This window comes from Pseudochaenichthys georgianus, chromosome 16, assembly GCF_902827115.2.
Source record: "Pseudochaenichthys georgianus chromosome 16, fPseGeo1.2, whole genome shotgun sequence".
Classification (NCBI taxonomy): Eukaryota; Metazoa; Chordata; class Actinopteri; order Perciformes; family Channichthyidae; genus Pseudochaenichthys; species Pseudochaenichthys georgianus.
Genome location: NC_047518.2, coordinates 10,314,869 through 10,341,239, shown reverse-complemented (window position 1 = coordinate 10,341,239; position 26,371 = coordinate 10,314,869). Strand labels below are relative to the sequence as shown.

At 42.2% G+C, this 26,371-nt stretch overlaps 1 protein-coding gene and 1 long non-coding RNA gene across 4 annotated transcripts in view; both read right to left on the bottom strand.

Moving 5' to 3' along the window:
* The window catches only part of LOC117460964 (oxysterol-binding protein-related protein 10-like), a 127,658-nt gene that overhangs the window by 32,650 nt on the left and 68,637 nt on the right, over positions 1-26,371 (bottom strand). The window contains exons 7-8 of one of the 3 annotated variants that reach the window (XM_034102619.2): positions 6,625-6,729; positions 5,520-5,675 (exon numbers count right to left, since the gene is read on the bottom strand). In XM_034102619.2, the coding sequence (XP_033958510.2) occupies positions 5,520-5,675; positions 6,625-6,729 (261 nt within the window). The remainder of the gene's footprint in view (positions 1-5,519; positions 5,676-6,624; positions 6,730-26,371) is intronic. The other 2 variants (XM_034102621.2, XM_034102622.2) reach the window with 2 other exon arrangements.
* On the bottom strand, positions 18,329-18,731 carry LOC139435320 (uncharacterized). Its single transcript, XR_011644597.1, has 2 exons — positions 18,646-18,731; positions 18,329-18,428 (listed from the first exon to the last, which is right to left on the bottom strand). It is a non-coding gene; the product is annotated as an uncharacterized lncRNA (long non-coding RNA).

The window sequence follows — 26,371 nt, the reverse complement described above, 5'->3', positions numbered from 1 at the left end:
ACAGGAGCACGTTGCCCATAAACTACATGTCCCACAATGCATCTCTAAATTGACTTTTTTCTTAGAATTTGACATTTTTTCTTCAAAATGTTACTTATTTTTTGGGATTTTGACTTTTCTTTTCCCCAGAATTTGACTTTTCTTTTAAAATAATTTTGTGACATGCGCACTGAAGAGACTTACAGTTATTTGCCCTAGACTTCTGCTTTCAGACGTAGTTAATTATGAATGTATTACCCTATCAGATAATAATCCAATGCAGAGGCAATAATGTAATATAATACATTATTTTATATATATCAAATATTTATATATGTATTTTTATATAGTCTTAAAGTTACAACCGGCCCTCTGAGTGCAACCATAATGCCAATGTGGCCCGTGATGAAATTGAGTTTGACACCCCTGCTCTATTGGATTCCTCATTCCATAAAGCCAGGCCTGTCACACAACCTGACGGTCCAAGTGATGACAGCTCAGGCTCAGATTGGGTGTTTTGTCAGAGCCATGCCAGAGGGCAGCCCACATGTCGATCCCATGGCACAGCACCAGTCAATATGGACATGGCAAGAGCGAGTGGCTGGAGAATAATTGGAAAGATGTGCAGACGGTTTCCTATGTCTACATAAGCAGATGAATGATGTTGTTCTAACACAGAGTTGGATCACAAGGACCCCCCCCGACATGAGTTATGGTGTAGTCCCAGCCCCTCGGGTATTTGAGGTCAGAATCCCTTTCTGTTGCACATTGTCAGCTCAGCACCCCGTGGTCCAGAGCACTGGGCCTTGAGTAAAGCCTCCATCACATGAGAGGAGTCTGACTGCTATCCGTAACCACAACCAGGAGGGTGGAGGAAGCAAAGAGGGGGGAGTGTTGTTTACCATCCCGGCCCAAATAAGCAGACACTAGTTCAGGAACATGTGATAGGCTGACTTCCTGTGTGCTCGCTAGGAACAAAACATTTAAGTTTCACACTGTAACGTAATGTAACATGATAACTTTCCGTTCATTTTGGATGGCCTCACTATCCAATGCGACCCAATTAAATACAAAAGAAAACAAATATCAATAAGAACACTTTAAATGTAGAGTATTATGTAAGACAACAGAACATGTAACCTACTGTAGGAGAGAGGAAACCGACTACTATGTTTTGTGTTTGTGTGTTTTGGACTGGGAGATTAGTCGTAAAGTATTATAATATGTAATCCTGAGTTTCATAACATATCGTTTTTTATTTTTAAATGTATTGTAACATTGTAATCCTGCTAATAACCCCTTTTGTATGTAACTGTAAGGGAATACAGTTTTTTGTACCCTGATTATGAATCCTGTTCCATGTACTCTGTTACTCCCCAAGCCGGGCTATAAGTACTCGACATCCTCCCCTTGCTATATCGAGAGATTCTGGACACACACACGGATAATAACAGACAAACACCCTAATCTCCAAATCCCCAAATCCTTATTGAGATTAAACTGATAGTAAACAATAACATAGGGATAGTGACTGATTACTAAAACATATATAGCATATATATATATATATATCTATATACATATAGCTGCCTCCAAAGACAGTGGAGGAAATAAGTATTTGATACCCTGCAGATATTTACAAATGAATTAACAGTCTATCATTTTAATGGTAGGTTTATATAAACAGTGAGACTAAGAATATCAAAAATAAAATCCAGAAATTGACATTATATAAAAGATAAAAATGTATTTGCATTTAACTGTGGGAAATAAGTATTTGATCCCCTTGCAATAAACAAGGATTCTGGCTCCCACAGCTCGGTGAAATTAGTCCTCTTCCTTTAATCCTAATATCAACTTGTTACCTGAATAAAAGACACCTGTCCACAGAATCAACCAATCAGATTCCAACCTCTCCACCATGGGAGAGACTAAAGAGCTGTCTAAGGACCTCGGGGACAAGACCTTCCCGAGGCTGGGATCGGCTACAAGACCATCAGAAAGCAGCTTGGGGAGAAGGAGACAACTGGTGGTGCCATTATTCAGAAGAATAGTGTGTGTGTTTCTAAATGGAAGAAACACACAATGAGCATCAATCGCCCTCGGTCCGGGGCTCCACACAAGATCTCGCCCCGTGGGGTATTCGTGATCGGGAGAAAGGTGAGGGGTCAGCCCAGAACTACACGGAGGAACTTGTTAATGATCTCAAGGCGGCTGGGACCACAGGCACCAAGAACACTATTGGTAATACCCTGCACCATAATGGATGAAACCCTGCAGCACCACAAGGCCCCCTGCTCAAGAAGAACCTGAAAGGCCCGTCTGAAGTTTGACAATGAGCATCCGAATGATTCAGAGCAGGCTTGGGAGAAGATGACGTGGTCAGATGAGACCAACATCGAGATATTTGGCATCAACTCGACCCGCTGTGTTTGGAAGAAGAGAGTTGCTGACTATAACCTCCAGAACACCATCCCCACCGCCACCGTCAAGCTTTGGGGGTGTTGCTCTGCTAAGGGGACAGGACCATCAACGTGCATGTTAGACCCAATTCCAACTAAGCTGTTGAAGGAAGTTTTTCCATTAATTAGCACTTCTTTATTAAATATTATGAATATGTCTTTATTATCAGGCTATGTTCCACAATCATTCAAAGTAGCAGTGATAAAACCGCTTCTTAAAAAGCACAACCTCGATCCAGAGGTTTTAGCCAACTATAGACCTATTTCTAATCTTCCGTTCCTCTCAAAAATTCTTGAGAAAGCGGTCGCAAAACAGTTGTGTGATTACTTAAAAAACAATGATTTATTTGAAGATTTTCAGTCTGGCTTTAGAACACATCATAGCACAGAGACAGCTCTGGTTAAAGTCACAAATGATATTCTAATAGCCTCAGACAAGGGACTTGTCTCTATTCTTGTTTTGCTCGATCTTAGTGCTGCATTTGATACTATCGACCATGATATCCTATTGCAAAGACTAGAGCACTTAGTTGGCATACAGGGAACTGCTTTAGGCTGGTTTAGGTCCTATCTATCTGAACGCTCTCAGTTTGTACGTGTTAACGATGAATCTTCCACGCAAACCAAAGTTAGCCATGGAGTGCCACAGGGCTCAGTGCTCGGACCTATTTTGTTCACATTATATATGCTTCCGTTAGGCAATATTATAAGGAATCATTCTGTAAACTTTCATTGTTATGCGGATGATACTCAACTATATTTATCAATCAAGCCTGATGAAATTAATCATCTAAATAAAATTCAAGACTGCCTTAAGGACTTAAAAACGTGGATGACCTTAAACTTTTTGATGTTAAACACGACCAAAACTGAAGTTATTGTACTTGGCCCGAAGAATCTACGAAACAAATTATCTAAAGATATACTAACTATGGATGGCATTAATTTGGCCTCCAGTGAGACTGTAAGGAATCTTGGTGTTATATTTGATCAGGATTTATCCTTTAACGCCCACATAAAATCAATTTCAAGGACCGCCTACTTCCATCTACGTAACATTGCAAAAATCAGGCATATCTTGCCTCAAAACGATGCAGAGAAACTAGTCCATGCATTTGTTACTTCTAGGCTGGATTATTGTAACTCTTTATTATCAGGGAGTACTAAGAAGTCAATCAAGTCGCTTCAGCTGATTCAAAATGCTGCGGCTCGTGTACTAACCAGAGTTAGGAAAAGGGACCACATTACTCCTGTTCTGGCTGCCTTACACTGGCTCCCTATAGAACACAGGATAGAATTTAAAATTCTTCTTCTCGCCTACAAAGCCCTTAATGGGCAGGCGCCATCTTACCTTAAAGAACTCATTATACCCTACTGTCCTACTAGGGCATTGCGTTCCAAGAATGCAGGGTTGTTGGTTGTTCCTAGAATCTTTAAAAGTACAATGGGAGCCAGAGCCTTTTCTTATCAAGCTCCACATTTGTGGAATCAGCTTCCAGTTTGTGTTCGGGCGGCAGACACCCTATCCGTTTTTAAGAGTGCGCTTAAGACCTTCCTTTTTGATAAAGCTTATAGTTAGGGCTGATTAGATTCAGCCCCTAGTTTTGCTGATATAGGCTTAGTTTGTCGGGGGACATCTTACTTCTTCCTTCTCTCTGTCTATACCCGTGTACACTCATGTTCCGATTAACCCAGCTTCCCCAAATGTCTTTCTTTTTGGTGTCTATATACGCTGGGATCCGGAGTCATGGATGATCCTGCGGTCCTGTGTCCTGGATCGCGAGCGCTGGATCTTGAGTCGTGGCTGTGGTCCTGGATCATAGGTCCTGGATGGATATCCTCGTGGATTCATCTTCCTATTATACACACATGCATTTCCAAACATTTGGACTACCTATGTTGCAAATGTATTATCTTTTCAATTTACACACGGCATCTATTGCACGTCTGTCCGTCCTGGGAGAGGGATCCCTCCTCTGTTGCTCTCCCTGAGGTTTCTCCCATTTTTCCCTTTAAACTGGGTTTTCTTTGGAAGTTTTTCCTTGTACGATGTGAGGGTCTAAGGACAGAGGGTGTCGTATTGTCATACTGATATTCTGTACACACTGTGAAGACCACTGAGACAAATGTAACATTTGTGATATTGGGCTATATAAATAAACATTGATTGATTGATTGACCACTTCCCTGCATCGAGGAGAGGATGGCCATGCACCGTAAAATCTTGACCGATAGCCTCCTTCCCTCAGACACTGAAAATGGGTCATGCAGGTCTTCCAGCAGGGCAATGACCCTGAACCTAAGGCAAAGGCAACACAGCAGTGGCTAAAGAAGAAGCACATGGAGGTGATGGAGGGGCCTAGCCAGTCTCCAGACCTTAGTCTCATAACACATCTGTGGAGGGAGCTGAAGCTTCAAGAGGCCAAGCATCAGCCTCAAAACCTTCAGGGTTTGGAGAGGATCTTCAGAGAGGAGTGGACCAGAACCCTTCCTGAGATGTGCACAGACCTGGAGACCAGCTACAAGAAGCGTCTGACCTCTGTGTCCAACAAGGGTTTCTCCACCAACTAACACATGTTTGGCAAGAGGATCAAATACTTATTTAAATGCAAATCAGTTTTTATCTTTTATATAATGTACATTCTGGATTTTATTTTTGATATTCTTACTTTCACTGTTTATATAAACCTACCATTAAAATGACATACTGTTAATGACTTAAAGTGGGTAAACTTACAAAATCAGCTGGGAATCAAATACTTATTTCCCCCACTGTAAATGATGCTTCTTTACATGTTGACAACGGCCAGAGCAAAAGAAAAAAAGGTTTCATAAATGCTGACTACTATCATTTGTGAGTTACAGTATATTAGGGGCATAATCCATTCTGTAATACTTTAAATTGTACTTATTTCTTTCACTTTTAACAAGCTAATGCTCGTTGTGGTTGTTCTTCGATGGCCGAGCAGCACTATTCTGGTTCGGCTGTCTTGCTCACAGACACTAGATCAGAGTGGAGCTCTGTCAGAACGCCTGTGCAGCGACTCCGAATGAAAGGTAGTGAAGGCAGAGTCTTACCCGTGTGAGGTCCATGCCCAGTTTGAGCTGGGACAAGAGGTGAAGCATGATGTTGCGCTGGTCATCCAGAACTCCCAGGTCCTCCTCCTCATGGTCCTCTGTGTCGGTGGTCTCGTCGCTGAGGTCCAGGGTCTCTGGGCTGCTGCTCTGGCCCTGCTGGTGGAGGCACACATTATTGGTATGAATGGTACATCGTACACTGTCTGAATGTGTAGTACTTATGCAGTCTTTGCGACCCCTCAAAGCGCTTTTACATCTACAATGCAGGGCAAAATATCAACCTTTTAGCACTCTACTACCGTCAGCTTATTGATAAAGCTCGTTAACAAGTTGAATTGGTTTAAAATGCAGGGTAATCGAATGATGACCACGCTTCTTGCCCTGTAATTCATGGGGAATGCTCCCTGTGGGTCGTGCTTTGTGCACTGTCGTGTTGAAACAGGAAAAGCTCGCACCTAAACCTTTTTTTGCTGTAGAATTTATATTTCCCTTCTATAAAGTTAGCATCGCAAGGGCTAATATGATACTTCATATTTGACTGAGCAGATTAATCTCCACATATTAACACCACTTCATGCATTTTAAAGCATTAATGCAATCGCTGGAAGTAAAAAGCTAACGTTAGGTAATAAACAAACTACATTACAATTACATGGATGCCCATCACCACGGCTAAGCTAAATGCGGCTAACGTTTGGTGTGTCGAGGTGAAGCAACTTTAGTTTTTATGACAAATAGAAGTTTCGGACTTTCACCAGTGAAGTATTGACTGACATATTTTATGTCGTACAACAAAACAGGAAAATCTATTCAGTTTGTGTTAACCATAACCATATTTCAGGCTTCTAACCACACAACACATGGGACTAATTCCTGCAGCACTCCATAACCATGGGGTATGCTTTAAACAAAAGAACAAGAGTTAGTTTCTAAGGTTATAAGACTGAGCACTACGGAAGATGGAGGTACCATTGTGAGCCAAAGAAAAAACACACACACACACACACACACACACACACACACACACACACACACACACACACACACACACACACACACACACACACACACACACACACACACTCAGTAGAGGTTTCAAACTCACGCTGTTGGGCTGGCATGCAACCCCTGCTGACTTGTTGGGAGTTTTGCTGGATTTCATGTCCACCATCCAGAGAGATAAGGGGAAAGACCCGCTGACTTCCAAATACTACCAAAGCAAGAAGTGACAGAGTGAGCCGAGGAGGAAGGGGGGACAGAACCAGAGTAAGGAAAGGCTGAGAGACATTACAGAAGAAGAGAAGAAAGAAAGTGAGCTGAGATAAGAAGAAGAAGAAGAAGAGGAGGAAGGAAGAAAAGGGGGCATGGGCAGAGAGGAAGCAGAGCGTAGATCTGCTGCTGCTGCTGCTGCTGCTGCACTTCTGATAGGCAGATTAACATGAGGCTGGCAATCCTCTCCATCCCCATGAGCCTCTCTCTTTACACAAGCCCCGCCCCCTGCACAAACACACTGCGTTACATCAGAACCCGTCCTCACCCTGTCTGTTCCCTCCCCTGCCTGCTACTGTCCCATCCCCCTTCCTCCTCGTATACCTCCATCCACCCCTGGCTACACTCCACAGCCGGTGTAATCACCAGCATGGAGGCTGCTGAGCGCAGAGCAGCTGCTCACTGCGTGCACCAATGTAAACTCTTCCAGGCTGCAAATTGTGTGCATTGTGCAGTTCTTCGAAATAATGGGGGACATACAACTCAAACATTGGCATTAAGTGCTCCACTGAAGTAACTTTGGAAAATATTCAAACTGTGTTGTTGTTTTAAAAATAATCCATTCCATAAAAAACAAGGTATTCCATGGTAAATAGTAAACGAACTGCACTTATACTGTAAAGCGCTTTTAGTCTTATCGACCCCAAGTCAGCATTCACCCATTCATACACATTCATACAGAAGCAGGGGCTGCAACATATAAGGTGGAAGGAAATAGTTTTTGGCTCACAATCTGATTCATTATGGATAACCATACTTAAAAAACAAGCAGGTCCTTCCATATAAATATTGAAGCGTAATGATAAACCATCTGCTATCCTGGAATGTGTTGCTATATCTGTAAAGGACAGAACAAAAGATGTATTTTCTCAGCTGCCTTCGGTCTTTCGTTGCCAGGAGACACATTTATCTTTTTTTCACATCTGTGATTTTCAGTGTTCTACAGTATTGCAATACTACATGGTACAAGAGTTTGTCCACCACTTCAAAGTCAAATCTGCTCAAAGATTGTTGGTCAACCTTTTGAGAAACTGTATTTCCAACCATGTCCTGAACAGTGAATATGAATATGAATTGTTCGTACCCGCAATTCAATACATTTATACTGTAGAACAGGGGTGTCAAACTCAAGGCCCGGGGGCCAAGTCCGGCCCGCCACTTCATTTGATGTGGCCCACAAGAGCTTGCAAAGAATATAATCAGTTTATTATGGTTACATGCCGCTTTACAGGAGCACGTTGCCCATAAACTACATGTCCCACAATGCATCTGACATTTTTCTCTGAATTTTTTTTGTTTTAAATTTTAATATGCCTTTTTTCTCAGAATTACAAAATGTTACTTATTTTTTAAAAGTCACGTTTTCCCCCAAAATCTCACTTATTTATTTTTTTCTCCAGAATGTGGCTTTTCTTTTAAAATCATTTTGTGACATTCTCACTGAAGAGACTTGAAATTATTTGCCCTAGACTTCTGCTTTCAGACGTAGTTAATTATGAAGCTTTTAGCCTATCCGATAATAATCCAAAGCAGAGGCAATAATGTCATATAATACATTATTTTATAGATATTAATATTTATATATGTATTTTTATATAGTCTTAAAGTTACAACCGGCCCTTTGAGTGCAACCATAATGCTGATGTGGCCCGCGATGAAATTGAGTTTGACCCCCCTGCTGTAGAAGTATTAAGTGCAGCAGTCTGTTCTCAAATTAAATCCCAGTTTAAATGTATGTTAAAGGGTCTTGAAAATATTCTCCTCAGTGATTGTAATGTTATACAAATAGAGCTGCAGTGATGCAAAACTAAAATGTGGACTTGATCTGACAATAAAGTATTACCGTACTGTATCATATTGTATCGTACCTGCTCAGGGAGACACACATTTCGACACACTCACACAAATATGGCCATCTGGATAAAATGTGGGGTTCAGTATCTTTGCCAAGCAAGTCATCCTGGTATTGGTGAATTCACAGGTGCAATCACACTTCTATGTTTAGCAATTTTAAAAGACAGTATGTCATTTGAATAAGTCAGATATGTGTTGATTCAACATCTCTGTTATATGTAATTTTTTCAGTTTATTACATGGGTTTTGTTCTGTCATTATGCCGCTTCATAACGCTACAGAGGTTCTGCATTCTCAATAAACCATCACTTAGAGTTTTAACTTCTGAAATCTGAAACATAAATACATTTATAAAGGAAGTAAAACTAGATTTCATAAAAGCTCATTCTTTAACTGTTATTGCTTTAGAACTGTTATTTGAAAGTAATAAGTTATAGTTGTTAGTGTTTGAGTGAAAATGTGGAAGTGTATGTTTATAATGCCACTCCTTCTAGTAGTGTACGTGCACAGTGTGTGTATCAGTGAAAGGTCATGTGCCTGTGTGCACGTGGGTATTTATGAACATCTACCACCTCCTCTTAATCCTCCTTATATCCCATGACTGGTCTTTATTCCCCCAGGCTGATCAGCTGCAAAACAAACACTTAACTATTTGCACCAGTTATTTTGTATTACTTTATTGCCTCGTGGAAAAATGCCATTGACAATACATTTCAGATAAACAGAAGATGAGTCAAGGCATTTAGGCACAGGCAGAAGGTTATATGATTCCACATGTCATGTCATCTATAAAGACACATTAACGGATGTAGACATGTGAGCGGTGAGGTGAGTGGGATGATATGACATCAAAGAAAATGATGAGACTTTAGTTAACTCCATTCTAATCTCTTGTTAATCCCCCCCCCTTCCGTTCAGTTGGATTCAGGTTGCACTATTAATTCCATGTTCACTACCATGGCAACCAGCAGTTTATATCACCTTGCCGTGATAAAAAAAAATCACATAAACCTCTTGTCATAATTATAAATAAACTAAAATATGTGTTATTTCTTCATATTAGTCATTTCCAAACTGCCCACTGTTTCAGTCACCTCGGGTGTCCCACAGGGATCTGCACTGGGTGCTCTGCTTCGTATAATTTACTATCTTCCATTTAGACAGAACCTCCATCACCATAGCAATGCAACATCATCCATAATCTCTTCAATTTCACTTTTTGTAAAGAGATTTTGAAAATGCAAAGAAACTTATAGCACAACACAAAGGTAAGTACAGTACAGTGCTTGTATAAAAGCACTTCCAACAGCTGGTTTCAGCATTTTCCACCATGTTGTGATTAAGCGTCTCGTGTTGTCATCAGCAAAATGTATCAAAATTAAGAGTTCTTATCCTGCAGATAAATGGCGTCCATTTGTAAAAAATGTAAGGGAACAATGACCGCCTCTATACATATCATCCCTCTTATCACACAGCCACATACTAAATAAACCAACAACTTCCCTCATTTTATGGAATTCAAAATGATTGTATTGCTACTGTTAAGAAAACAATTGTCGGTGATCACTTCAATGTGCATCACGGACCAGGTTTGCGGTGGGTCTCTCATGAATGAGAGCAGCCTTGTATGTTGTTTTTTGTTCTGAAGGGGTTCTATACAAGGAGTATTATGTGTTATTGATAAGTTGTTTTTTGGCAGGCAGCTAAGCGGCACCTTTTTTTGTTTTTCATAGCAATGCAACATCTGTCTTCCTCCCTCCATGGGAGCTTTCATCTCAATCTGAGGCATATAAACGTCACCTGTTCAGATGGCGAGTAAGAATAGTGTCCTGGAATGTAAACCGGCTACAAAATCCAATAAAGAGGAAGAAATGTTTATGATACCTAAAATCACAACAAGCACTATAGCCTTTTTACAAGAGACTCACTTGAAAAGGGACTGGGTGGGTCAAATATAACATAGTTCATATAGTAGTAAAAAGCGTGGAGTGGCTATATTGGTGCATAAGAACTTGAATGTCATTATTATTAATGAGCAAAAGGACGAGGATGGAAGAATGATTTGTTTGGAAGACAAAATTAACGGAATAAAAGTGAATTTGTGTAACATTTATGTTATTATTAACATAATAACTAACTAATAATAACTGTACCTCAGGATCAACCCTACCTCCTCTGCAGCCCTGCGTTCACCCACACTCACTGCCTGCCTGGAGGAGATACAGGCGTGGATGAAGCAAAACTTCCTGAAACTCAACAGCTCCAAGACCGAAGCCATTATAGTTGGCACCCCACACCAGGTTCGGTCATCCACCATCACCACCATCACCTTCTCCGGCCAGGACATTACCCTCTCCTCAATAGTCACCAACCTGGGTGTTAAAATGGACGCCCATCTGACCTTTGAGGCCCACATTAAACAGCTGTGCAAGAACTCCTTTTATCACCTCAGGAATATCGCCAAACTCCGCCCCACACTCACTCTGTCTGATGCCGAAAAGCTGGTCCATGCCTTTGTCTCCTCCAGGCTGGACTACTGCAATGCACTCCTCATCGGGATCCCTAACAAAAGCATCCAGAAGCTCCAATACATTCAGAACAGCGCTGCTAGGATCCTGATGAGGGTGCGCAAATATGATCACATCACCCCCATCCTTAAAGCACTACACTGGTTACCCGTGGAACTGAGGATCGAATTCAAGGTCTCCGTCCTCACCCACCAGTGTGTCCATGGAACTGCCCCTCCCTACCTCAAGGAACTCCTCACCCCCCATACCTCCTTGCGGACCACCAGCTCCAGCAACTCCAACTTCCTCAAACCCCCCAGGACTAAGCTCCGTACTATGGGAGACCGGGCCTTCTGCTCGGCTGCTCCCAGCCTGTGGAATGCTCTCCCCGACCAAATGAGAGCACCACAGACCGTGGAGGCTTTTAAAAAAGTCCTCAAAACCCATCTCTTCAAAAGAGCCTTTGCCTAGACATTTTTATCACCCTTTTATTTATTTTTTATTTTTGTATTGCTTTTTTTTAATTAATTCTACCGTGTTGTGTAATGTTTATTTATACTGTTCATGCTCACTACTTGTAGCACTTCGGGATTTGAATTCAAATATGAAGTGCTTTATAAATGGAACCCATTATTATTATTATTATTATTATTATTATTACTATCTTCGTCTCGCCAGGATAACGTGTATGCAGCTTCCATGTAAAGTTAGCGTGGGTGAAAACTGTTTTTCCGGTCTCGAAGTTTTCATAATAAAACCGGATATATTCCCCTCACTTTCAAATGATTACACAGTGATATCTGCATTACTCATCCACTAAACAACATCAGTTTATCCTTTTTAACTACACAATATTGATTGGTTTAAATTGTGTATAATGCGTTTGTGTTTTTAACCTTCGATTCAGAGAAACACATTTTCGAAGACACTACACTACCCAGAATCCCCAGCTATCGTTTGGGACTACAACATCCGCCTTGCTTTACAAACCCCGTGATTAGTCCTCAAGCCCTGTGATTGGATGTTGGAGTGGCACGCTGAGCGTCGCAGCTCTATGAAATGGAATGGTACCACGGCAGACTTTCCAAAACTGGAATTGGACGGGTCTAGACCCCGGCTCCCCAGAACTACACATGCTGGCTATTGTGTGTTTCGCAACATGTTCTATGGCACGTCTCTTTATAAGACGTTTTCGTATTTCCCACAATTAGAAGTTGCCAGTATTAAACTGTGTACACCCTGGAGGTTTAGGGGATACGAAACACAGTGGTGTTATCAAATTGAAAACATATAATTAATAAATGGGTTAATTAATATACCCATATGACACCTAAGGTCAGAGGAGCTTTATTTAACAGCTGGTCTTATGTCTGTCTGTCTGTCTGTCTGTCTGTTGAGGCAAATTTTGAAAATATGGCAGCCATCGATCATCTTAAAATAAGATATACTTTATTGATCCCAAGTTGGGAAATGTTTTTGTTACAGCAGCATACTACTTTGTTCTACTCCACTACAATTCAGAGGTTAACCTGGTATTTTTACTCCACTACATGTATTTGAGTTACTTTGCAGATTCTGATTAATGTGAAATATAAACAACACTTAAATCAGACTTTAGTTACACCTGAGTCAAATTCAGGGAAGGTGATTGTCAAGTGCCAACATAAACTATGCAATATATTGGACGTACTTTGTCAGACTTCATATTTATCTGTGGATAACCCCAACAATGTTTTCTTATTCAAAAGAAGACCTTAAAGGTGGGGTAGGTAAGTTTCAGAAACCCGCTCGAGATACACTTTTTGTTATATTCCATGGAATGCTCTTAACATCCCGATAGCAATGAATATCTTAAGTGCTTTGACAAAAAATCCATAAAAAAATGTCATCTGTAGAAGCCGTAATACTGTAAAAAGTACAACCAATCGGATGGCCTACCTGCCTGTCAGCCTTCCATCGGAGATGGGTCTGTCTGCAGACCGCAGCAAGGAGGCGTTTCCTATAGGGGCGTTTCCTAACTTTTTTTATCCAGCTGCTTTTATAAATCCTCGCAGAAGAAGTCACTAGGCTTGTTTGAGACACATTGCGGCTCGCCTCGAAAGTAGACGAGAGTAGCCGATCGCAGCCGGGGGAGGTGTCAAAAAGCTCGTCTTAAGTCGGACAGCTCGGACTCGGAGTCGGCTTGACTGGCTGGGTTTGCAATGGCGGAAATTGCGTTGGCGTTTTTCGTTGCAGATGAAGTGGATGCAATAGAAATGCTCCTCCCTCTTAATGTTTGCAAAACTGATAGGTGGACAGGCTACAAATGATCAGTCCCTTCAGATCCGCACACATGAAGCTTCATGAACATGAATTGAACAGACCTGCTGCTGTGTTAATTCTTTAGCTGCCACTTTAAGCTTTATGATGTGGACAACATGATTGCAATTTGATTTAATCTTGCCATTTTAAATGATGTATTCAATAAATAAGGTTAAACCAAATCATTACATTACAATAGATTTTATTTTAATGATTTGGTTTAACTTAAAGAGAAACTTTATTGTTATTGCACATATTACAGGTACTGAGAGAACGAAATGCAGTTTAGCTTCTAACCAGGTGCAACAAGCAGTGAAGTGGAAAGTAATGTACACAATCTACAGAATAACATATAGAATTAATTGAATGATGAATAAACAGTGGGGTATGAATACACTAGATATCAGCCTGTGAGCCTAGACTACTGCAACTCCCTCCTGGCTGGTCTACCTGCATGTGCCATCCGACCTCTGCAGCTCATCCAGAATGCAGCGGCTCGTCTGGTCTTCAACCTTCCAAAATGTTCCCACACCACGCCGCTCCTCCGCTCCCTCCACTGGCTTCCGGTAACTGCTAGAATCCACTTCAAGACACTGGCACTAGCGTACCATGCTGCGAATGGATCTGGCCCTTCCTACATCCAGGACATGGTTAAACCGTACACCCCAGCACGTGCTCTACGTTCTGCATCAGCCAAACGGCTCGCTGCACCCTCGCTGCGAGGGGGACCCAAGTTCCCATCAGCAAAAACACGTGGGTTTGCTATCCTGGCTCCAAAATGGTGGAATGAGCTCCCCATTGAAATCAGGACCGCAGAAAGCTTACACACCTTCCGGCGCAGACTGAAAACTCATCTCTTTCGACTCCACTTCGAGCGATAGAATGACTAACAAAGAACTGCTAACAGAGCACTTATATACTAATAAAGGACTGGCTTAGCCAGTTGAGCAGCACTTGAAACGATTGGCTCTTTGAAACCTGATGTTCTTATATGATTCTGTTTTCCTCAAGGTTGTGTCTTCCTGGTCGAATGTACTTATTGTAAGTCGCTTTGGATAAAAGCGTCAGCTAAATGTAATGTAATGTAATGTAATGTAATGTGAGCAGTATGAACAGTGTGTATGAATATGCTAAGATATATAAAGTATGAAAACGGTAAGCAGTATAGTATAAAATATATAGATATTAATTTCATGATGATAAACATTGTGGAACAATGATGAAAAATGGGAATGGATGTGGTGACGTAAAACTGACACAAAACAACAACAAACTTTTGCCAGCCAATTGGAGAGTTTAATCAGCAGCACGTGGTAAAAACCACCAATGAGCGCTCAGCTCGAGATACCAGCGAGCCGTTTCCCATCAAGCATTTCGCTTCCGCAGCTCGTGGAGAGCAAGTGCGCCAACTCGCCTCGCCTCGCTCTCAAGGCTGCGGGCGTCTTTGTCCCGCGAGATTTCAAAGTCTCATGTGGGCGAGCCTCCAGAGCAAGTCGGACAAAATGACTAACCATCATGCAACGCACTAGCAAGACGTTGATCGCAACTGCGCAGGTCTGCGCAGGTCTTGCTTGTCTCAAACAAGCCTATTGTTCTAGTGATGGGAATTCCGGCTCTTCTTGCTGAGCCGGATCATTTGGCTCACCAAGAAGAGCCGGCTCTTTCGGCTCCCAAAGGGCTCTTCAGTTTACCACATATTATACCTTTTAATTAAATTAAATGTAGCGCTGTTTTGACTAATGATTGATATGTGTACACATATATCACTTAAATTATTCAAGACATCCTTTGTACTAAAGTATTCAAAAGTAAAAATTACATGTTTAATATAAATTATTTGCTGTGGCCAATTGTTTTCATTGCATTTACAGACCCGTGTAACTCTCTGATACCACCCAATGAATGCATTGACTTGCTTGTAGAACCACGCTACACAAAACAGATGGCAACACCTATAAAAACGATTTAAAAAAAGGGGCTACTGTATCAACCTATATAAAGTATATAAATATAGTTTTTCTCCCTGCAGGAGAGGGGAGCGTGCCACTGCTTTAAGATCAACTGCTAGGCTGCAGCGGGGAGAAGAGGGGGACAAAAAGTAGGAAGAGAAGTAATCAGAAACCCTCCTTTTTACGCAGCGGTCCAGACATAGGGCATTAGGGCAGGGATATCTTTCAAGGTTTGACATAATGAATTGTGCTACTTTTAAAGCAAGCAACGATGTTTTCAAATCTGTAATCAAAAAGCTCCTCAAAAACACTATAGAAGCAGTTCCTGCCGTTGTTACGTTAGTTCAAACAGTAACAACGGACTACTTTTCTTAGCGGATGCATGTCAATTTAAATCAATACAGAAAACTATTTTTTAAATCAATAAAATCTTTTTCTAAATCCATAAAAGCATTTCAATTATTATTGGGAGTCATGTCGTTACTTTGTTGAGAATGTGGCCATGTGTAATAAGCGGGATAATGTCCACATTGCACATTGCATAATGTGCCTTCATGCCGATCTAGATCCCTCCGCAAAAACAAAACAAAAAACGTCTCGTTCGCGGGCGAGAGCCGGCTCCCGTCGTTCACTATAGGAAACGCCCCTATAGGAAACGCCCCTATAGGAAACGCCTCCTTGCTGCGGTCTGCAGACAGACTCTATAGAGAGGCGAAGTCCCTCCCTTTCCGGGAGCCTCCATGGGACCCCGGAAGCGTAAAATTATACATTGAAGTCAATGGAGAGAGAAAGGTTATCTTTTGATCCCGTTTGAATTGTGCCACGAATGACACATATGATGTTTGTCAATTTAAAAGAATATTTTGCAAGTCAAAAAAATAAAAATGTGTCGTAAAACTGTGAAGTTACACATTTTTTTGTGTGAAACCGCTGAGTGAACTACAGGTCTCTCGTCTCGCACAATACGCGTCACCATCACAAAGACGGCCGTCACGTTAGCACGTTTCACCTGTTTCTTTCAGAATGAGAATAAAAGTATAAAACGAGGTGACTACAAGTCTGGACACGTTGAGAGCTGTACATACACGAAAGGGGAGTTAGTCGGTTCTGTAAGAGCAGCGGGACCGGCTTTACAAGGTTTCGGTGAGTAATATGAGTGCAATGTGTAACGTTAATGTCAGCTAGCTAACATTAGCTAACAAGGTACACTCCCGTGTTTTGTTTTAGTTGCTCTTCAGATTGAAGCGGACAGTTTTATATAGTCTATACTGTATGTGTGATCTCCTTTTACATCTCGTTGTGTCATTTGAGTTTATTTGCTGTGTGTAGATTCAAGGATTTTGGTGACATGAACATGACCATCGCGGAGGCAGCCCAGTTACCATCCTTCTGTCTCCGTGAGGAGGGTGGGTCATATACTGTATCACCCATACTGGCACCAGGTCCAAGGGCAGCTGCACATCACAGACCGGAGTCTGCTACTTTGTTGTGTGGACCACGAAGGAGGCGATCATCATCCTCATCCCCAAAGACCCTGCATGGCATGGAAATCTCCTCCTCCTGGAACAATTCTACACCCAGCATATGCTCCCTGTGTTGGCCAGTAGAGAGGAGGACATTTAAATAAACATACTCTTAACACCCTCAGACTCTGCGTTGTGTTCCGTATGTGTGATGGGGTGTTATGCAGAGGGGAGGAAAACAGGACACAGCAGATTGGGATTGTGGTGGAGACGCTGAGCAGTTATTTCATTGTTGCATGTAATTATTATTATACTGCGTGCTTCTTAGTTATTCCATCTTTTGCTGTAACATGGATCTGTATGTAACTCTATATTTACTTGTTATCTACCACACTTCCTTCTACATCATACACCATCATTATACATGATGTTGTATATAGGATATATATATATTTGTATACATTACATATCTGTAAATTGTATAATTTAATTTTTCGTATTTGGGATTGTTGGAAACGTCTTTTTGATCTCTCTGTCTATAAACACAAACTGAGTAAGATTGACAATAAAGTTGACTTTGAAAAATATATATATTCTTTATGAAAATAGTTGACTGTTGGAGAAATGAATCCAAATGAAACGTTGGACTGAACTACAACTACGCCTTTAAATCTCTACGGACTGTTTTTCAGTGGGATGGCAAGTTCCTATCTTTAAACATTTATTAGTTTTTTCTCAGAACAGATTTGATTGAAGTTAATTTAACTTTGCCGACCATGTAAGGTCATTATTAAAAAGGTACAATCAATTTGTTTAGGGTTGACTAAAATAATGATAAACATTTCATCTGGATAATTTACTGACAGAATAAGAAACTCAATGATGCTCTACTCACCTGTTCCTTTTTATAAAGTGAAACAGTTGAAACGATAGATTTTTAGTAAACTTAAAAACAACCTTCTCCAAAAGCTATCAAGGAATATACCGAATACTTGTTTTAGAACTTTATTACATATTATTTGTATATAGTTTGAATGATCCATAATTGACAGAAGCTTGTGTTTACACTGACCTGTCACTCATATATTAATGTCTTTGTAACTTCTTTAAACCACTACCTCACTAATTTCTTTCATTCATCACGGTTCAGTAAACTAAGTGACACATGAACCAGTTTAATAATTATAATAACGTAGGATTGCAACTCTTTGAAACTGTAGGTGGCTCTTAAAAGAGCCGTTGTGTTTGGGTGTGCTGGTCTCAGGTCAGTCTAAGCCCTCTCTCCGCGGATGCAGCGGGCCAGCTGGATGTCCTTAGGCATGATGGTGACCCTCTTTGCTTGGTTCATCTTACTGGGGGGGCAGCTGCATGGATGTCGGTGCAGTCCACAGTCATTGTGCAGTTGAAGGCAGAATGGATGAAGGCAGAATGAATGTATTATTGACTCCGAATGAAGCACAACTTCATGTCATACAATACATTGACTTTATTTGTAATTGTGTGAAAACATATGAGCATTGATTAGCAAGCAGGACCTGCAGGAACAGAGCACGGTGATGGATGGAGCTGGGAAGAGAGAAGAATAAAGAAACAGATCAACTTCATTTTCGTATATTAAAAATACAATTTCAAAACAAGTTGCCGCTCCTACAGTTTTCTAGTGTGTAAAGATGATTTCACTTGACCTATGCACAATATCACACTCAATACATGTGTCTCTGGGGGGTGCATTGTGCCTTTGATGTATATAAATAATATACCATAACCAAATACTATTACGTACAGTGGAAATCAGGTTGCCAGGGCAGGTCAGTGTGCATGTTCCTCAGGGTCTCAGCAGTTACAGGTGAGGGAACGGAAACAAAAGAGAAAAAGGTCAGTAACAACACTTTAAAGTAACACAACAGTAACACTTTGAATAATTACCTCTTCTAATCATTTTCTCTCAGTAATCACTCAACTACTGTCTTTCCAACAAACAGATTGACTCACCCTTACTGTCATCACAATGAAACACGTCCAGAAGAATCTGTCATGCAAAGCTCCCTGCCTGCCTTCGACTCTCCCTGACTGCTTCCTAGCACCCGGTGGATGGCGCAGTATAGGCTACTCTTCAAATGTTTCACGAAATACTTACCATCTACTCTTACTCTTACTTCATGTAATAAAATAATAACTTCATGGTAAGGCTACTAAAAATGACAAGGCTAAGTAATGTAATGCTAACTAACGTGCTCGCTACTCGTCGCTACTAGCTAGGTAGCTAACTTGACTATATGTTCCATGCACAACATGTGTATTACCTGATATGTCTGAATCCGGCGACTCCTGGTCCTTTCATCAGACGGGAAGCGATAGAGCGAGCAAGTGGTTTGATCACTTATGTGATTACAACCTGGTACAAAGCACACATGCATCTTGTAAAAGTGCATTTATTTTTAGCAATCTCTTATTTATTGGAGGGAATAAATCGGTTATGAGATCTTCTTCTTCGCTTTAATTACGAGTCGCAACCACTTGGAGCATTATCGCCTGTGACATCACTTACGCGAGCCAGAATGGGATTTGGGATTTGTAGTCTTTGTAGTCGCGTATTTTTCATAGTCTTATATTTCAACAGTTTTACGACAAAATGTGACTTTTTTGATATGGAACTTATTGTTTAAGATTGAGAAACATCATATGTGTAGTTCGTGGCACAATTCAAACGGGATCAAAAGATACGTTTTCTCTCTCCATTGAATTCAATGTTAATTTTTCGCTTCCGGGGTCCCATGGGCCGGAAGTAGATGGGCGTGACTTCGCCTCTCTATTGTTCCATCGGGGCACAAACTTATCTCGTGTCCTCATTGGTCATGTGCGCGTTCGTGTGTGTTGGAGGAGGGGCTCTGTAAGGAAGTGGTAGATTTTCTCCGGTTGTGTATTTTCAAATTCTAGCGATCTCGAGCCGGTTTCTCAAACTTACGGTAGGTACGTTTGAGAAACCGCTTGAACAAACGACATATTTGGTCGTAATAAGGGCCTGAACAATCGGCCCATTTGGTCGTATGAGTTGGAGGACTTGTTGTGTGAATGATCTCTACAGAGACCGCTTGTTTATGTCATTTGAGGACCTTAAGAAACAATTTAACTTGACTGATAAAGGGGATTTCTGGAAATATCTACAGCTGAGGAGCAGCGTTGGTTTGGAATTTGCACTGACAAGGGATGAGGAAGAAGAGAATAAGATTTAAGAGTTTCTAAATTCTCCCCATACTCTACACTCTGCCTCACTATTCTATAGAAAAATGTCACATATTCAAAGTAGACTATGTGAAGCCCTGAGAAAGATATGGCAAAAAGATCTTGGTAGTGAGATTAGGGAGGATCTACTGTATTGCAGGATATAGTCTTGAATGTAGGTTGGGCTACAAGGGATACGAGAAGCAAGTTTTTCCATTATAAAATTGTGCATAGATATTATTTTACACCCCTGAAATTGTTTAAAATGGGCTTAACTCAGGAAAAGAAACGTTGGAAATGTAATAGAGAAATGGGCACATTTCTTCATGCTCTGTCTATGCTATGGGATTGCCCAAGGGTTAAAAAACCTTGCAGGGTGGCTCAGAAAACCTCTACCAGAATCGCCACGGTTCTGTTTGCTGGGGGACAAATCTCTTGTGCCACCAGGCCTTACTAAAGCAGAACTTAGACTGACTTTAACAGGTTTTATTGTAGGTGCCAGGCTTATTAGTGTCACAATCCTAATGTCATGTCACACTTTTAGTTTAGTCTGTCTTGTTTTGGGTGTTATTTTTGCTGTTCTGTTCCCACCTGTGTCTTGTTATCCTGTCGTTAGTTTCCCTGGTGTGTCTGATTGTCTAATTGTGTTCACCTGTGGCCCTTGTGTTTCTGCCTCCCCTGCCCTTGTGTTTCTTGTCTCGTGATTACCCCTCCCTGTATTTAGTCTCTTCCTGTGTTCCCCTGTCAGTTCATTGTTTGTTTGTCCTCCCTCACGCTTCTTGTTAGTCTCTCCTGTCTCCCTCCTTGTTGGTCACGGTCAGTTTTGTGTTTTTGTGCTACCTGTGTTTTTCATGCCATGTTTTTGTGTTTTTTCAGCTTTTAAATAAAGCTCGCTATTGTTTATAACCTTTACCTTTTTGTAGTCTGCATTTGGGTCCTACCTTTTTCCACGATTCCTAACAATTAGTGCTGCAGATAATATTGAACATTGAATATTATCAGGGCAATCTTTCACAAGTGGTTACAAGCACTACAATTGGCACATATACTCCATGGAGGTTACTCTTATCCTGCACAACTGGAAGAGCCCACAGTTTACAGAATGGCTTAAACTCATGACAGAGACTGTGGCCTTTGCAATTATGATCGCCAGGGTAAAGGGTCTGCTGCTGCTGCCTGTATATGTTTGTTCTGCATTTATGTATAAAATGTAATACAAATCTTGAAAAAAAAGAAAACAATTGTCAGTTCCACTGCATACCAACTATTCCCCAAGTTTGAGCCGAACTGTCTCACTTAATTATAGGGTGGATGTTTAACCATGAATTGCCTGCATGGATGTATGAAGAGAACTGGATACAGAGTTGGAGGCGGGACCCCGTTAAATCCCAAGAAAGTTGCTGAGTGGCACAGGAAGCCAAAATGGACCTTAGTACGATTAAAAGTACCAGTATATGATGTATGTCTTTTTTTTTATTAATCATGGGGTGTCTTGAAGAATTTGTCCTTGTTACTGTGAGGGTCTAGGGCAGGGGTGTCAAACTTAAGGCCCGGGGGCCAAATCCGGGCCGTGACTTCATTTTATGTGGCCCCACAAGAGCTTGCAAAGAATATATGTTTTACAGAAGCACATTGCCCATACATGGAGCACAATGCATCTCAGACTTTTTTCTCAGAATGTGACTTTTTTTCTTCTAAATATGCTTTTTTTCTCAGATTTGACTTTTTTTCAAAATATTACTTTTTTTTTCAAAATGTCACTTTTTTTCTTTTTTTTTGCTTTTCTTTTTAAATCATTTTGTGACATTCTCACAGAAGAGACTTACAAATGATTTGCCCTAGCCTTCTGCTTTCAGACCTAGTTCATTATGAAGTGATTACCCTATCCGATAATAATCCAATGCAGAGGCAATGATGTCATATAATACATTATTATATATATACTGTATATATTTATATATGTATTTTTATATAGTCTTAAAGTTACAACCGGCCCTTTGAGTGCAACCATAATGCGAATGTGGCCCGTGATGAAATTGAGTTCGACACCCCTGGTCTAGGGATAGAGGGTGTTGTTTAATGTACACTGTAAAAAAAAACCTGAGACAAATGTAATTTGTGATAATGGTCTATATAAATAACGTCCTGTTAAATCATTTTCAAAATGATAATCAGCCGTTTCCTTGTCTTACAAGATCTGATATGGGGACCAGAATTAAACAACATAATGTGGTGGAGCCAGCAGTTGCCTGTGATAAATTGTGCTACAAAATGTAATTACATGGGTTTCAAAACTGCAGCAAAGATTCAGCTGAGATCTAGATCAAATAAAGCCTTTTTATATTATTTTTCATAATGTAAAAATGAATTCATAGAAAAAACGAAATATTAGGAGGAACAGATGGACAACCATACGGAACTCTGCACATACAGGATGTGCTGTGTGGCGCCCCCTGCTGTTTGAAGAAAATACTGTGTTAGAAATTAAATGAGGAGAAAAAAAGAGATGGAGAAAAGCAGAAGGCAAACACACACACACACACACACACACACACACACACACACACACACACACACACACACACACACACACACACACACACACACACACACACACACACACACACACACACACACACACACACACCACACACACACACACACACACACACACACACACACAATCTAGGTGTTATATGGCGCTGTCCTCCTCTCTAAGTGATATTTACTGCGTAGCTAATGGTGTTGGCAGAGCCGTGTACAGCTCTTCTTCACTGCCCTGCTCCTCCACACGAGGAAATCACAGAGACACTCCTCTCTGTTTCACTGAGCTGCATGAGAGGAGTGGTAGATGTATTCGGTTATAATTACTAGTTACCAGTAGTAACCTGATCTGGAAAGAAGAAACCAAGATATTTATTATCAAAAATGTCTCTGCTCAGAGATTTTGTTTATAGGAAAAGATACCTTTCATTAAGCATATTCAGACAGTAGCCTATACACCAACACTGGAACACATGAGCACATACTACAGTTTAAAAAAGCAGAAATAAAATCAGAAAATGTTCCGTTTTAATACACATAGTTAAGCTCACACACACACACACACTACCTTATGAATCTATAGGTTCACTTACTGAATAAAAAAAAGAACGAATGAACCAAAGAAAGTGAAAACCGCGGATTAAATTAAAAAAGCAGATTCACACTTAAAGGTCCCATGTCATGCTTTTCTGGTTATATTTATCACAGGCTCCGCCCTCTACTGGACTCTATGGGTACTCCCCTTGATCATATCATGCAAGCATTCATCCACTGAGACTCCTATAGATGTAGCCGGCCCCGGGGCGGGCCTACCTAAATGCGCGCGCATCTCACCGCATAAAAGGAGGCCTCGCCTCCTGACTGTCATCCCTTTCTCTTCAGCAAGCAAGAAAACAACTGAGTGAAGAGAGACGGAAAGAGAAAAAGAAAATGGGCTCACCATTACTGGAGCAACGACCCTGCCCTTCGTGCCTGGGAGTTATTGCAGGCGCGGACCTCCACCACCGCTGTATCGAGTGCCTGGGGTCCGACCAGGTGGCAGGCAAACCTGGGCCCGCTTCCGGCCTGCAACGCCTGGACGCACGGGCGAATCCCGCCTCCTCCCTATTTGACCTCACTGTGTTGACGCGATCGTCTTTTAATACAAATAAAAGAGATTGCTTGTATCCCAGTCCGAGTGTCTTTTCTTTCCACACAGCCACATAATGTTGACCGTACAGATTCCCCACTCGCTGCCCCGGTTGTAACTCCAGTAAAGGAGGCAGCTAGTGGGCATGCGCGGATGAGAGTGATAAACCGCGCTCTGCGGGTACAGGGACATTATGGCCGGCGTAGCAGGGTTAGGAAACACATAACGCAGAGTGTAAACATTACGCTTGATGCATTTCACTGCTTGGGTGAATGCATGGCAGCTCTCCTGGGAGGAGGCCCTTTCTGTGTCGACCCCCCATGGGCAGAGCTTCCCTTCGCGGGGAGTTTTGCGGCGGGACGGGTCAACAGAGAGTACCACAGCTTTTTCGCTGGGGCCACACAGCTGATTGCACATCACCTAACGCAGTGTTATGGGGAATGGAAGCACAGCTGTGTGTCATCCCGAGGGGAGATAGGTTTCCTCTCGGCAGAGGTTCAGGCCCTGGTGCAAAAACAGGCAGTGTCTGCCGTGCACACTCAAGACAGAGAGAGGAGGGGCACTATTCCCTGTACTTCCTGGTTCCCAAGAAGACAGGCGAATTCAGGCCCGTTCTGGATCTTCGCAGCTTGAATCTCCACATTGCACGCAGAAAATTCCAGATGTTAACTATAAAACAGGGATTGGTTCACAACCATCGACCTGAAGGACGCTTACTTTCATGTCGAGATTGCTCCGAAACGTAGAAAGTATTTGCCTTTTGCCTTCCAGGGTGTAGCCTCCGAGTACAACAGACTACCGTTCGGCTACTCCCTGTCCCCACGCACGTTCAACAAATGTGTGGCCACAGCGCTCCAGCCACTGCGCGCCCGTGGCATGAGAGTTTTCTTTTATCTGGACGACCTCATAGTCATGGCCAGGTCCAGGGAACGGGCAATATTTTGCACAGCCCAATTGATCCTACACCTAACCAAGTTGGGCTTTGCGATCATTTGGAAGAAGAGCACCCCCGTACCTCACCAACAGGCGTTGTATTTGGGAGTGGTGCTCGATGCAGGCAGGCTACGCGCCACCCTGTCAGAGAGCAGACAGGCATCCTTGCTTCGGGCAGTTTGCAGACTGCGACAGGAGGGCAACAGTGACAGCTTTGACTATCATGCAGACTCTGGGTCTCATGGTGGCTGCTCACGTTGTGGTCCCGCTCGGGTTACTGCATATGCGCCGCCTGCAGAGGTGGTTCTCCAGCCTGCGTTTCGATCCCAAGAGGCACAAACGGCGTCTGGTGATCACCCCCCCTCAGAGGAGGGCAACCTCCGGTTCTGGGGTCCCCGGATCACCTCCGGAGGGGGTCTCCACTGGGACGGGTGACCTCCTACATCACAGTGTTCACGGACGCATCCGGAACAGGATGGGGAGGGACCTGCCTGAGGAGAGCTATAGGTGGACGCTGGTTTGACCTCACCTCCGCTCAGACATTTTATCACCATACGCACACCTGTAACTAGGGCAACAAGAGCTGCAACAAGAGGAGACTGCGTTGTTCCATTAAGGAAGAGTTCATTCAGCCAATCTTCTTTTTATTTTAAAGCTGCACAGTGCTCAGTGGAACTCAATCCCAGTAAAGATTGGACAACAAAACACCTGCGGTTTATTTAAATCTAACTTAAAAACATGGTTAGTGGAAAGTCAGCTCTGTCAACACTGACACACTCTGTACTTTGCAACGCTCTGTTTGTACATGTGCCTTGACCTGTTGCTATCTGTCTGCTTTGTGAATATGTATTTTAGTTTTGTTTTTATGTTTTTATATATGCTTTTATCATAATATAAGCATCTCTGTTGAATGTTGTTTTACTGATTGTATTTACCAGTTATTTGAAGTGAATTTTTGTTTTTAGGATCACTTTCAACATCTGTCAAGGGACTACAGACGAAAAATAGCCTGTTGGCTAACTCAGATTTACAGAAATGTCAATCAATGTGCACTGTCCCTGTCAAAAAAATAAAAATAAGTAAATAAATAAATATATAAATGAGCTACGGGCAGTAGTGTTGGTCCCCCAGCATTTCAAACCCTTAATTCGCGGGAGACATGTAATGGTCAGGAGCGACAACAGCACCACAGTGGCTTATATCAACAGGCAGGGCGGAGTTCGATCCGCCGCCTTGTTGACCACAGCGGAGAGGCTGTGGTTATGGGCTTCAGAGGTGGTGTTATCTCTGAGAGCCCTCCACATTCCGGGTCTGGAGAACAGGGGGGCCGACCTCATGTCGAGGGGCGGACCCCTGCCAGGCGAGTGGGCGCTTCATCCGAAGGTGGTGAAGCGGATCTGGGCCCGGTTCGGGACAGCAGAGGTGGATCTGTTCGCCAGCCAGCGCAACAGCCACTGTGCCCTGTGGTTCTCCATGGCTCTGAGTGACGACCCGCCCTTGGGGGAAAGCTGCTCTACGTCTTTCCACCGCTGCGTCTCCTTCTCCTGGGGAGGGTGAGGCGGGAACGTCTGTCAATCATCCTAGTAGCGCCGGATCGCGTCAGGGCGCCGTGGTACTCAGAGATGACACATATGAAGGTGGGCCAGCCTTGGGCGCGTCCCCAGTTCTGGGGGGTGATGTC